The sequence below is a fragment of the Thunnus maccoyii genome, chromosome 22 (assembly GCF_910596095.1).
Source record: "Thunnus maccoyii chromosome 22, fThuMac1.1, whole genome shotgun sequence".
Taxonomy (NCBI): domain Eukaryota; kingdom Metazoa; phylum Chordata; class Actinopteri; order Scombriformes; family Scombridae; genus Thunnus; species Thunnus maccoyii.
In genome coordinates this window covers 844667-857425 of record NC_056554.1, presented here as the reverse complement: position 1 = coordinate 857425, position 12759 = coordinate 844667, and the positions used below count along the sequence as shown (strand labels likewise).

The 12759-nt window shown below is 38.0% G+C and overlaps 1 protein-coding gene across 3 annotated transcripts in view; it reads left to right on the top strand.

Annotated features, from left to right (window-relative positions):
- Positions 1-9939, top strand: part of mtm1 (myotubularin 1) — a 34386-nt gene extending 24447 nt beyond the window's left edge. The window contains exons 16-17 of one of the 3 annotated variants that reach the window (XR_006093446.1): positions 1056-3681; positions 4020-9939. Coding sequence is in view for 2 of the 3 variants with exons in the window: in XM_042400846.1 (XP_042256780.1) it covers positions 1056-1250 (195 nt within the window). In the remaining variant the exon portion in view is untranslated. Of the gene's footprint in view, positions 1-1055 lie in introns of all 3 variants that reach the window. The other 2 variants (XM_042400847.1, XM_042400846.1) reach the window with 2 other exon arrangements.
- Positions 9940-12759: the final 2820 nt, after the last annotated feature.

The window sequence follows — 12759 nt, the reverse complement described above, 5'->3', positions numbered from 1 at the left end:
ATAATTTTTTAATGTTTTGTCATCATTGCATATGGAAATGGGCAGGACTGCTCCCTAACCTAAGAAATAGACTGGCAGATGACCCCCTGGCGAATGGGGAATTGTAGTTTTTACACTTATTTGTAGAGCTTGAACAAATGACATAATGTGTGAATCAGTGAGCTGTAGACATGGAGGTGGAGTTCATTACCTTTGGATAGAGCCAGGCTAAATAGATACATTATGTTAAGCTAAGCTAACAGGCTGCTTGCTGTAGCTTCATATTTGCAGTACACACATGACCTGGTATTGGTCTAACTCTTGGCAAGAAAGCAAATAAGCATAATGTCAAACTATTCCTTTAAGCATGTACAACAAATTATTCAGAGCAAATCCATTCAAAAGAATTATGTCAGCCTCAACTATTAAATCAAGGTAAAAATTACCCCCAAAAAAACTAAAAAAAAAAAAAAGAACTAAACAAACCCGAAAATGTATTTGACAAACATGTAATATTAAGAAACTGTTATGTTTGTGTTTGTTTCTCTAATTCTGATTTTTATGACAGAGAATAAGGGCCATTGTTAGTAAAGAGAGTAAAATCATCATTTGAGAATAAAGTATGAGAGAGAGAGAGAGAGAGACATACAGTAAATATATAGAGTATTCATATATACAGTGAATGTATATGGACACTGTGATCTCAGATGTTTTTTTTCCTCAAGAGAGGCCCTAATAGTTGTAATAATATAATTTTCCGATCAATTATGTCTTTTGCAAAACATCTTAGTAAATGAAAATATACCAAATACTATATAAAAGAATATATAAATACTATATATATTATACAAAGTCTCATTCAAACTGACAAACAACTTTTCTAATGGGGGTGTCTTTTAAACCATCTGAATTTGAATCAAATGTGAGCATGAAAACTAAATTGGATCCAGTTGCCACAACATTCAGACTGACCTCTTTTTCTTCATGCCTAAGTGCCACTATTGGGGATAATGGTAGTAAAGCAGTTGAACTGTACGTTTGCTAACATGTGCTTGTGTGTGTGTTGTGTGTTCCAGCAGCAGAGTCCAGTGGAGCAGCGCTACAAGGAGCTGTTGGCCCTCAGAGACGAATACTTGAAGAAGCTGGAGGAGCTGCAGCTGTCTGACTCCGCCCCTTCCTCCCGTCTGGCTAACAGTTCCACCCCCAACACCTCCTCCTCCACCTCTCCCACACCATCACAGCAATACACACACCTACAAACTCCCTTCTGAGGGCTGGTGATACATACACACACACACACACACACACACACACACACACACACACACACACATACACATACACAGTCTCAGATATACTTGTTGACTTGCACTTATGTCCTCAACACTCTGATTTCTGTCAGTCTCACACGCAGGGAATTAATTAGTATTGTGCAGTCCTAACTGTGGATAACAAATAATTCTAATAAGAGTTAGATTTGATGGTTAACTCCTAACACCATAGTGGTGATGATGGTGATTATGCAATATGTCACAGTACAGCCTTGTCACAAGACTTTTCTATATACACACTCATCATACAGTGAAGCCTTAAAGACATTTAGTGGCTTTTAGTCCAAGGGCTTGAACACACAGGACACACAGCGGATGTGTATCGGCGTTCACAGTGATTTTACAGGAATACAGCAGGAAAACACACTTTTGGTGGTTATTTTTCAATCAGATCACCACAGAAGCACATACAGAACATATACTATAGATTCAGTGATAACCCTTGTGCCGCTGAGAAAGGTTATTCTTCACGTTGGGAATAGTAGTTTGACAAAATAATTGTAACTCAAGGTCTCATAGTTGAAAGCTCCAGATAATGTTAGTTTATTTACAATTATTTTGTCAAATGTATAGTTGTTGTCCATTAAAAGAACACTACAACATTTTGACTGATGCTAATTTCATCTCTGTGCTTCCAGTTCAAAGAGATGTCCAGGGTGTAGTTAGCCTTTGCTAGCTTTAACCGACCTTCTACAATGGGGGAAGGGTTAGCTTAGCTCTGTCAAAAGGAAGTAGATCCCTATGCAGTTAGCTACAGTAGCTCATCCAGGGGGCTAGTTTCTGTGCCTATGTTCAGTCAGACTCAGAGGCAAACAATTATTTTTTTTTGGAAAGCTTTATAAGGTTAGTGCTGCTTGCCCTGAAGGATGATGTCAGCATGATGCTGTAGAGAAGCAAAATACAGTGAATTATGACAATAAGGGTCAGGTTATGCTCGATCAGAACTAGTTTGTACAACATGGGATCAAAAGTGTTCCAAACAGCTACACTCAAAAGTGGAGTGAAAGTCGGCCATCATAGAGAGGTGGGAGACATGATATTGTTTAAGTAACATTGCATATGTCCAGATAGTCTCTCCTGGAAGACAGTCTTAGTGTTGCACTCAGTTGTTCACATAAAAAGTGACTGAAATAATTGTGTCAACAATGAAAAAAGGGATCCAGAGAGACAAGTTCTTTTTTTTAACCTCCGCACCGCTGGCCAATCAAGGTGTGAAGTGGGTGTGAACGTTGGATCATCAGTTCCGCACAGTTACAGAAATGGTAGGAGCCCCCCACAGTACTTCTGAAGAAGCATACTGGCAGCTTAAAACCCAGGTTGCTTGGTCAGACTTGTCCTCAGTCCAATAAATTTTACCTGCACTCATCACTAAAACAGTATGTGATGTCACAGTGTAAATTGTCAGGATACATCGGGCAGAGCAGTTATTGTAAAAAAAAAATAAAAAATGGAGTGATGAGAAAGAGCTAGAATCAGTGACTCCTCCATTTTCAAACACAAGGCACATTGAGTCTTTGCTGTACAGTTAACAGTTAATGAACAGTTGTTAGATGACTTTTGACTCACAGCACTCTTTGTGCTAACCTATGCTGGGCTGGACCTATCTCTGCAGATGAAACTGATGTTGATGTCCTTATCTAACCCTCGGTCATACTTCTCCCAAAATGTCCTTAGTGTGTCCCTTAATGCCCTTTAATATTTTTTTCAAGGTTAAAGAACAGGTTTAAAAGCTTTTAAAGATCAGAAGCATTCTGAATATTGAATCAGTCACTAATTTGTCACAAATTAGCTTAAGCCATTCTTGACTTTGGAAACTTACTAGCTTTTTCAGTGGCTTTCTGGAGCTTTCAACCGCAGACTTGAGCAAACTCCATCCTCTAATAAAGACCCTGTGTAGTTAAGATTATTTTGTCAAACTACATAAGAATAGATGTTAAAATTTGGAGAACTAAGGTTTGGCTGAAATATGCCAAGTCATGAGTCAAGACAGTGGCAGAGAAAAATCTTTATGGAGACAATAAATGTCTCCAAATCCACAAAAAGATTGTTGTTTAAAACACAGCAGATTTCACATTTTGATGTCAGAGCACCGCTAGATGACGCAAAGAATCTATCTTTGTCAGTCCAGTCTGTGCCAAAGTCCCACTACACAACCGTTGGTGTCCTGTGTGAACAAAGTGTAATGCTAATCAATATGAACAACTCTCAACACTTTTCACACTTCTTCCTACTTGCTGCACTGCTGCTGAGTGTTGCCCTGTCCCACAAGGCATTGATCAGAACTGCTGCAGAGTTCACGCAGCACAGTTGGAGGCTGAGGACCCTCTACAGTGCATGTCCCTGTTCAACTCCAGCTAAATGTATATATCAGGTGTGTCAGATTTGGATGGATTGATGTGGAATTTGTTGCTTATCACTTGAGGATGAAAGCTAGAGCTGTCTCTGTTAAGTATGTTTTCCCAATGCTATTAGCTATGCTCATCTAAGCAGTATTTCCCAGCACTTCGTAAGCTACAGCACTGATAGCAAATGCAATTCTAGCTAATAAGTAGAGTTTGGTTAGAATTAATCAGTAATTTACTTACTGAATGCAGCTTTGATACGGTTTGATCTAAATTTCAGGTGCTCAAGATAGTATAGGGAAATGAAGTGGTGCTGGCCTCTGATCCTGGATCACCACTTTTACTTTTATGTTCTCACGAAATACAGACCCTGCATGGAGAAGCCAGTCCAGGTCCATGAAAGCCTTACCATGCCAAGATGTTTCTAACCAGCAGATGGTTTTAGGGACAGTGAGCAGAAATAAACCAATTAGCTCTCACTCCCCCTAAATACACTTTTTGTAAATCAGATATTTCATCCACCCTTACTGAAAAGTCCCATGTGGAAACACATTTGTGATGTCAAAACACATGTGCCTTTTGGACAGGGCTTATTGGCTTTTTTATGTTGTTTTTTCACATTTCACCTGTGGGACAGTTTTTACATCAAATGGAAAATTTTGAATGTAGTGTTTTTTGTCTGTCTTCCATTTACATTTGCCAGTTATCTGACTGGTTTAGATAATTGGTGGAACTTGTTTCCAACTTGTCTGGTTGTTTGACTGCTCATGTCATATTGGGCCCCAATATAAAGCTGTGTAACAGATTGGTTTTGTCCCCAGACCTCAGCATTTAAATCGATGATATGTCATCACAACTGATAGGAATGACGGGGAAATTTTCAAAACCTGGGTGTAAAAATCAGGGAATTACCTTTTACTTCATATGGAAAGCAACTGTTGACAAATACATTGTCATTTCCACATAGGAAATTCTATGGAAGTACTTTTTCTGCCAGGAAAAGAAAAAAAAAAGATTAAATGTTAGGAATGACATGAACATAAATTTTTTTGGTACTTCAATTATGAGATTCTAGGACAAAATTATTACTGATTATTGACATTTTAAGTCAAACAGTAAGTCAAATTATTATGAAAATTTTGACCCCCTAAGATGGCGCATTTTACTTTTTTGGAGATAGTACTTTTAATTTGTGTAGTTTTTATCTCAAACTTATGCGATAGTACTACCTCATAATTTTGACTTGGTAAACCAAGATTTTGACTTCTTATAATTTAGGCTCACTGCCTTTAAATTATGACCTATATCTCATAATTTTGATGTAATGAATGTGACCTAAAAACAAAACAAAATGGCTCAATGGGCTTCCATAAAATTCCCTGATATCAACACATGAAAATCGACCTGTCCAAAAAGCACATGATTTATTAGTTGTCTCTTTGGGTTTTGGTGCTGTCATGGAGCTGATGTCTACAGAGCAGTGTACAGAGTCAAACTCAGGACTTCACATGGACAACAGTGTGGATCAAAAAGGAATGTCTGAAACAGGGACACAAATATTTCTCTATGATGACAATGCCATTAGGATTTTGAGAAATAGCTTGATGAGAGGATTTTGCTGCTAAGAGCTCCCATTCTGGTTAGTTTGAAAAATATTTGCACAAAGTCAAACAAAAAAATAATGGCCAGCATGTTGGTAAAATGTCTATTACAAATGTATGTACTGTATCATGCAGTCTGTCAAGGTGTTGACAGGACTGTTTATTACAATCAGTCTTGAGTTTAAGTTCTCTGCCACCATCACCCCATTTGTTCAGTCAGTCTAATGAGAAATGTCCAGTCTGATCTGTCAGAGAGACACCCCTTATTGATTTGTTACCTTGGCCATACCAGCTGTGGCATCCATCACTGAAAAACTAGAATTTTAAAAAAAAGAAAACTTGTAAAAGGAGCTCCAGACCTGGTCATGGTAGCAGTCTACCTTTAACACTGCAACAGTGCTGTGCTGCGGCTCCATATCCAATATGGAACAGAATATTCTGTTCAAACTAATACAGGGTAGATACACCTGAACGTCTACATGGACCACCACTGTAGATCGCGTATGTCTGACACTTTATTTGTTATATTTTATTAACACCTCCTTCACAAATGAATATTGTGTTACAATACTCCAGAATTTTTTTCCTTTTTAAAGGCTAATTTTGATAGAGTTTCTATTGTTTGTGGACTGATGGATACCAGTTCAAATTTTCTTAAGTTTATTTGGACTCTGCGATGACTCTTTGAGACTGGATTTGATTTGTTATTGTGCTTGATAAAGTAGTAAAGAGGGAGGAGCTGCTGGTTCCAAAAGTATTTTTCCTCACTTGAAATGACTAGCTGAAATATTTCTTGTAATGTAAGTGTAAGTGGCTTAACTTTACAACATGAAAACTTGAGTGTCCTGAATGATTCACAATAATGTAACACAATACTATAGGTCAGTGGCTCCCTACTTTTTTGGCTTGTGACCACTTCAAAATAAGAAATGTCTGCATGTGTCCCCTCATCACAGGTTAAGACATTACTGTGGACAGTTGGGCAGAATTCTGTCTTAGATTGTTTTACTTGACGAATTTTTAGTGTAAAGTATACAATATTTCACAAGAAGAAGGCTAGATAAGTCAGTCCTAACCCCGTACAAACCTACTGTAATTGTTTGTAACAGTAATATTTTTTCTCTTCATATCCCATTAATCTTCTGGTGACCCCTCACATTTATCTTCAAACTCATTCATATTGTTTATTGTATTGTATTGTATTGATGATTCAACCAAGAGGGTTTCATGCCCATCCAAGCATTGAGGTGCTCCAACCAGTCAACTAACATTGTCTATGAGAAAATGAACAGGACTTTTACTTCTGGAACCCTGGGTACCCAAAATATCTTCTCCCACTTCGCTGCTCTATAGCATCATCAAATCCCTCAATAAATTGCCTTTGTGGTCGAAGAGGAATTTGAAAAGCCAGCTCAAACTCGCAACACATTTTCCTTCACACAGTGTATTCAACTTATAGGGTTCTCACAAATTTGGAAGCAATGATACATGGAGATGGTGTTTGTACAGTTTCAATTGTGAATGAGGTGTAATAAGTACTTTTTCAAAGTGTGTCAGGTCATGTCCAGATTTGTGCCTTGATTCTTCTAAGAATCACCTTCACCTCTTCAAAGAGATGTACTCTAAGCTGTCCTGGGTCATGTTTGAGATTGACCGTTTTGTGGTTCAGGGCTCCAAAGGAAGAACACCTTGTGTGCTCTGATTTGGGAGGTTGCCATGTTGTTGTTTATTGGGTGTGTGACAGTTTGAAGTGGGAGGAAGTGGGCAGTAGAATGGAAGATGGGGCAGTTTACCAAGGTATCTTTTCACGTGTTGAATACAGGTTTGGGGTTTGATAGTATTTTATCGGATTGGAGTCTTGTATCAAATCTGTATGGGTTCAGCTCTCAACAGTTAAGTATTTAAAATGAATAACTAAAACTTCAAGAATCACATGATATTGTTTTTGCCAAAGAAGGCAGAAACACTACAGATCTTAGTGTCAGTCTAATTAATGTTCACGGTCTGTAGCTACAACCTGACAAAGAGATGAAGACATATGACATTTTTTTGGACTAAAAAAGGCGAAGATTCAAGCCTACTGGGTCTTCATCAGGCAAATGGCCAACATGAGAAAGGGCAAGGCATAAATAGACACCAAATTAGTGCATCATGCTGACATCATTATATTCACAATTCATGACAAGACTTGATATGTGATCAAATCATTATCATCTGAAGGAAATCACACAAAAATTGCAGTTCCCACAAAAAACATATCTAAAAAATGTCTTTTATAAATAATTTGTTGTAAAATATACAACAAAATAACAACTTAACTTTTTTTTCTTCCTAAATATGTGTTTGATGTATTGAAATGTCAGGTGTAGCCTAGAGACTGTTCCAGAGAGCCCAGTTTTATATTGCCTTTTGGCTCGTTACTTACTTCAGCTGATATAACAAACAAAATATTATTTAAACTGGCAAGAGTGGCCACAAATGAAAAGTTTACCAATAAAACATTGGAAACAGATCAGAAATTCTATTACGAATGCATTAGTCTCACAGCATAGCAAATCTGTAATCGATTCGTTAACCTGGACCAGATCCAAAACAGAACCGGCTGTCAGAACCCAACCCCTGTCCTTGACCTGATTCTACCCAACTAAACCTGACAGGTGCTGCCAAATTAGCTTTATTTATGTCTGGATGATTTGTTGGTTTCAAAATTAATTTAAAATTAATCTCTTTGTTTCACTCCAGTGATCTTTGAATAGATTTTAACTATGCTGTTCTGGCTGTTTCTGTCTTTATCATTGGCAATGTTTTGTCCTTCCATTATCCCACTGCTACTTGCTAAACATGATACGTATGGAAATTTCTTAGTAAATTGCATTTGAAAATAATCAAACCCAATCCAAGCCCAAAGCTTTAAGCACTTACATGGTGTGAACCCGACCCCAAACCCGATATTTTGTTGGGCCTGTTGGGTTCTGGTCAGGTAGCAGTTCTACTTCTGCTGTTTGTCATGTGGTTATTTAAACAAGGATACAACCAATCAGTATTTCATGATTGGACAGGTCAGTCCATCCCCCTCTATTAAAATGGCTGGATATTGGAAAGCCTTGCTATTTCGCATGTCAAAGCAATTTGAACTCAATCAATTCTCGACAGGAAATGAATGTCTTGACTTTGTCAACTTTGTCATTAAAATGAATGAGAGTAAATTTCAGTGTGATCATACCTTTAAACTGTCCAGGTATGTTGTCTGCTCCCTTTGAAGGTCCCTGAATCACTTGCGAATTTTCCTCATGCTCATTGATTCTTTGAAACTCAGCACAGTTCTCAGTCAGTCTGAAAACTTTTACAGTAAGTTGGGAAAACATTTGTGGTTAAAGGGCCACTCAAAGCAGATAACTCCACACAGTATCGACTTGTTAAATCGTAAATATTGCGACAAAATGTTGTAATGTCTAGTTTCAACACGCTAAAATGAGGCCTTGTTACAAATAAAATTTTAATGATGATGAACAGTGATACCATGTTTATACTGACACACAGTCTTATCTTAGATTGAACACTTCCATATAATTGCAATACCAAGGAATCCCACAGTAGATGTCGTCAAAGTTTTGTTTGCCCCATCACTAGGGGCCACTATAAAAAAAAAAAAAAATCTGGGGGTTTACCTACAACAGAGGGTCAAGATCAACTGCAAATATGTCAGATCTCAAACATGACTCTTCTTTGTCTTTGGAGGATCAGAGCGTGTGGATTAGAGGGTGCGACCTGGTTCCAGTGTTGATCACAGAGTGGTGGATTTACACACGTCCTACCAAAATAGATACTTTTATGTCTGATTTCGTTGACATCGTCGATGAGAGGTTTGATCTCAATAAGGAGGTTTGCGGGTATAACAGCAGCAACAGGAAATGAGTGACAGCATCATAAGGCGTGTGAGTTGGTCGCATGGTTGTGTTTTTAGGGAAAAACAGATGAAAATCTATTTTTTTTATTTTTTACTTTGTACAAGCACCATGATGTAATTACCTCAATCAAAACCTATTTTACTGTCTAAAGTTCTATTGCTGTAAAATACAATTATTTTATGTAGTGTAAAATCTTACAGTTTTATAAAAAGGAAAGTAATGTTGGTTCAGAAATTGTTGGTATAAATTGTGGATTTCTGCTCCATTGGTTAAAATCTTTTTGTTTTATTTTTGAGGGCATTTTTTTTTTTTTTTTGGTTTGTATTCTATCACTAACCCCAGGATGAAAAGACATAAGCTTCTGGATACTGTTCACTTGTCACAAACCTTAACATCTTACTCTGAGGTCTCAGTTCTTGTGGTGGATCTTTAACTTTCTAGATTCACTCTAGTGAATTCTGGTAGATTCACTCGCTGGCTCTGTGGTGATGAATCTGAGAAGTACTCTGTCCTTCATTTCAATTTGACTCTCTTTCATTAATGTAGGGATTTGTAGTTTCAGGGGGATTCGTGTCATAATATAGCCTGCTTTTTTATGAATACATGTGAAATGTGTGTCAGGATCTGTTTGGCATGTAGAAGGGGAATTAGCCAAAAGGTGAAATCATAATACATTTCAAATGTATTTCTTTTAATCATGTTATATCCTCTCCACAGTTTTGTTGGATGGCTTTTGTTATGTAAATAATACTGATTAAATTAATTTAAGGATTTCTGACTCTGGCTCTGTGTTGTTTATTTAATTATTTGTGGTTTTAGAGGTGGTCCTTTCTTCTTGCATCAACACATCATGGCATGACTAAGGATGCTGGATAATATCCACACAATGCATTTGCAATACTTAAGATTCTTCATTTCTAATTCTGTAGGTTATTCTCTCCAACTCCAAAATTATGTTTACTGCTAATTTCTAGTTTTAAAGAGACAGTAGAGCAGATTTTAACCATTTTACATATACAACTAATGTTCTTGTAGCTGAATCAGAGCAAATCACTGCAGCCGGGTTCCAACATCTGCTAGAAAGCCTAAAAGCAGAAGAGTGGAGGCTGTTAAAGCAGCAGATTCATGAACATGGTTTTAGAATCAAATGTTCATGTGTCCATATACTTTTGGTCATGTAGTGTATTTCAGGTTCCTCAACTCATTTCAGTTCCTATTAGAATCACCACCACACTGAGGATGTCACATTATCAATAGAGTCAAAGGGCAAATCATCTCATCCAGTCCCTCAATTCTGAGTCACAACTGATATAAAATGTGTTACAGCACAACCTACATCCATTTGAAATACATTTAAATTATGTGTGACTTAGATTTATACACAGTCTGGACATATCATTTCATTTTAGGAGAATGTAGTTTCACATCTACTTTCACATCCGTCATGCTCTGTGAGGAAGTGAATAAAAGGGGCAGCTGTAGCTCAGGCACGTAAACACCATGTGGGACGGGGGGGGGGGTCACCTGTTCACTCTGCCAAGGACAAGAGAAATCAAAACAGGAGGAAGACATAACGCAATACAGCAGAAACCTTGAAGGAGAGCCACCTCAGCCCTGCCTGAGCAGACCTTTAATCATGAAAGACATCAGACCTTCTTCCCCTTCCCACCAAACCCTATCCAGGTCACCCTCCTCTCCAGTCACACTTTCTCCCTCCTCCCCCCTCTTGGAGTTCACTGACCAGATGACAGAGCTGGTTACTACTGGGCCCTACTCCCATTTTGTTCCCCACCTCCACCACTGGCTTTAAGTCCTCAGCCAGTTTTGCCACATTTGTCACAGTTACAATGCCCGGCCCCACCCCTCCTTCCATAACGGCAACAGAATAATCTTCTGTCTGCTCAGCCACATCGAGTTATTAGTGTACAAAATACAAGCAAGCTCTAACTGATATGTGCTGGGTCCAGGCTGCAAGGATGATGGCGCTCATGACTTTTCCCCGGAAAAGCCAGGCCCGGTGTGCCGATAGCTTGCTCAGTTCCCGACTTGATAAGTAATATAAAAAGAATCTGCTAAGGAACAGGAAACATCCAACAGGTTCTGCAAATGTATCAAATTTAGCATCCATTCCTTGTCAGCCACAGCCTGTCCCGAAAAAATGGGCAGATGATGCTTTTAACACACTAAATTTATCTTTATTAAAGGTCAGATCTAAAGGTCAGATGACTTAATTGTCAAGCACAATCTCAATTTTATGTTTTTAACTGAGATTTGGTGAGACCAAGATAACAGTGCAGCTGTTCTTATCGAGTCAACCCATCCCAACTTATGTTTTATGAGTGAGGTGGAGTTTCCATTTTGCTGAATGATTCCCTCCATTGCTGATGTTGCTCTCTCTGATCATTCCTGTGTTTTCTTTGAGAGCACTATCTCCGTGCATACAAATGTTCAAACAGAGGTAATCAAAAAACAGTATATCATTGAAAACACCAGTGATACATCTATTCTCTTCCACACCCACCCCCTCTTGGGTCTCAGTTATAATTTCATATTTATATAATTTCATATCATTTCAGTTCTAAAATTACAAATGTTATTGATGCCATTGCACCCACTAAGGTGAAGTTTCTGGTAAGAAAAGATCTCCATGGACAAATGCCACGCTGGTCAGAATAGAAAAAAGGGAGTGTTGGAAAGCTGAACGCAGGTGGTGAAAAACAAATCTAAGGCTCATTATTAACATTTGATATACATTTATAAAGAGAGACCTTGCATTTTTAATTTGGAACTGGAGAAATGCAACGCAGTCCTTCTTCTTTGACATCATCGCCAAAACCAACAATAATGCGATTAAAAGTCAGCGCTCAGCTTCAATCAATAATGTTAAAAACCACAAACCAAGCCATAAATCTTGGTGTAGTCCTGGACTCAGACCTAAAGTTCAACAGCAACATTAAGACAGTAAGACTTATTTGTTTGCCGCTCCCTTTCATTAAACCAAACTTGAAGCTTTTGATTAATATCTTACACTGCACTATAACTTTTATTCTCCTGTTTATCAGTCTTATTTTTTATTTTAGCTTATTTTTATTTCCAATTGAACACTTATGTTGCTTTTACATTCTGTCTTAATGCCTTTATGTTTTATGTAAAGTGCTTTGAATTGTTGAAATGTGCTATACAAATAAACTTGCCTTGCCTTAAATCATAGACACTGGTCCTTTAAAGGGTCAGTTCACCCCCTCTCCCCCACCATACCCACCGTCCCCCCCAGTGTCTGACTGAAGATTTCAGCCTTGGTCATCAGAAGGTCAGTGGTTCGATTCCCAACTCCTCCTGCCTGCATGTCGAAGTGTCCTTGGGCAAGATACTGAATCCTGTGGCAAGCCATTTTATCATTTAATAGCCAGACTGAATATATATTGCAGATATCTGTAATTCAATTCCTACGAGATTATCATGAACATTTCAGATATCAGGATATCAGGACTTTTGTCATTCATGTGTATTGGGCTTTCAACTTCAGATATCCACAGTTACATTTTTGATACCATTTCAGATACTTACAATCCGATTCTTAGTAGTCATAATTTTAATA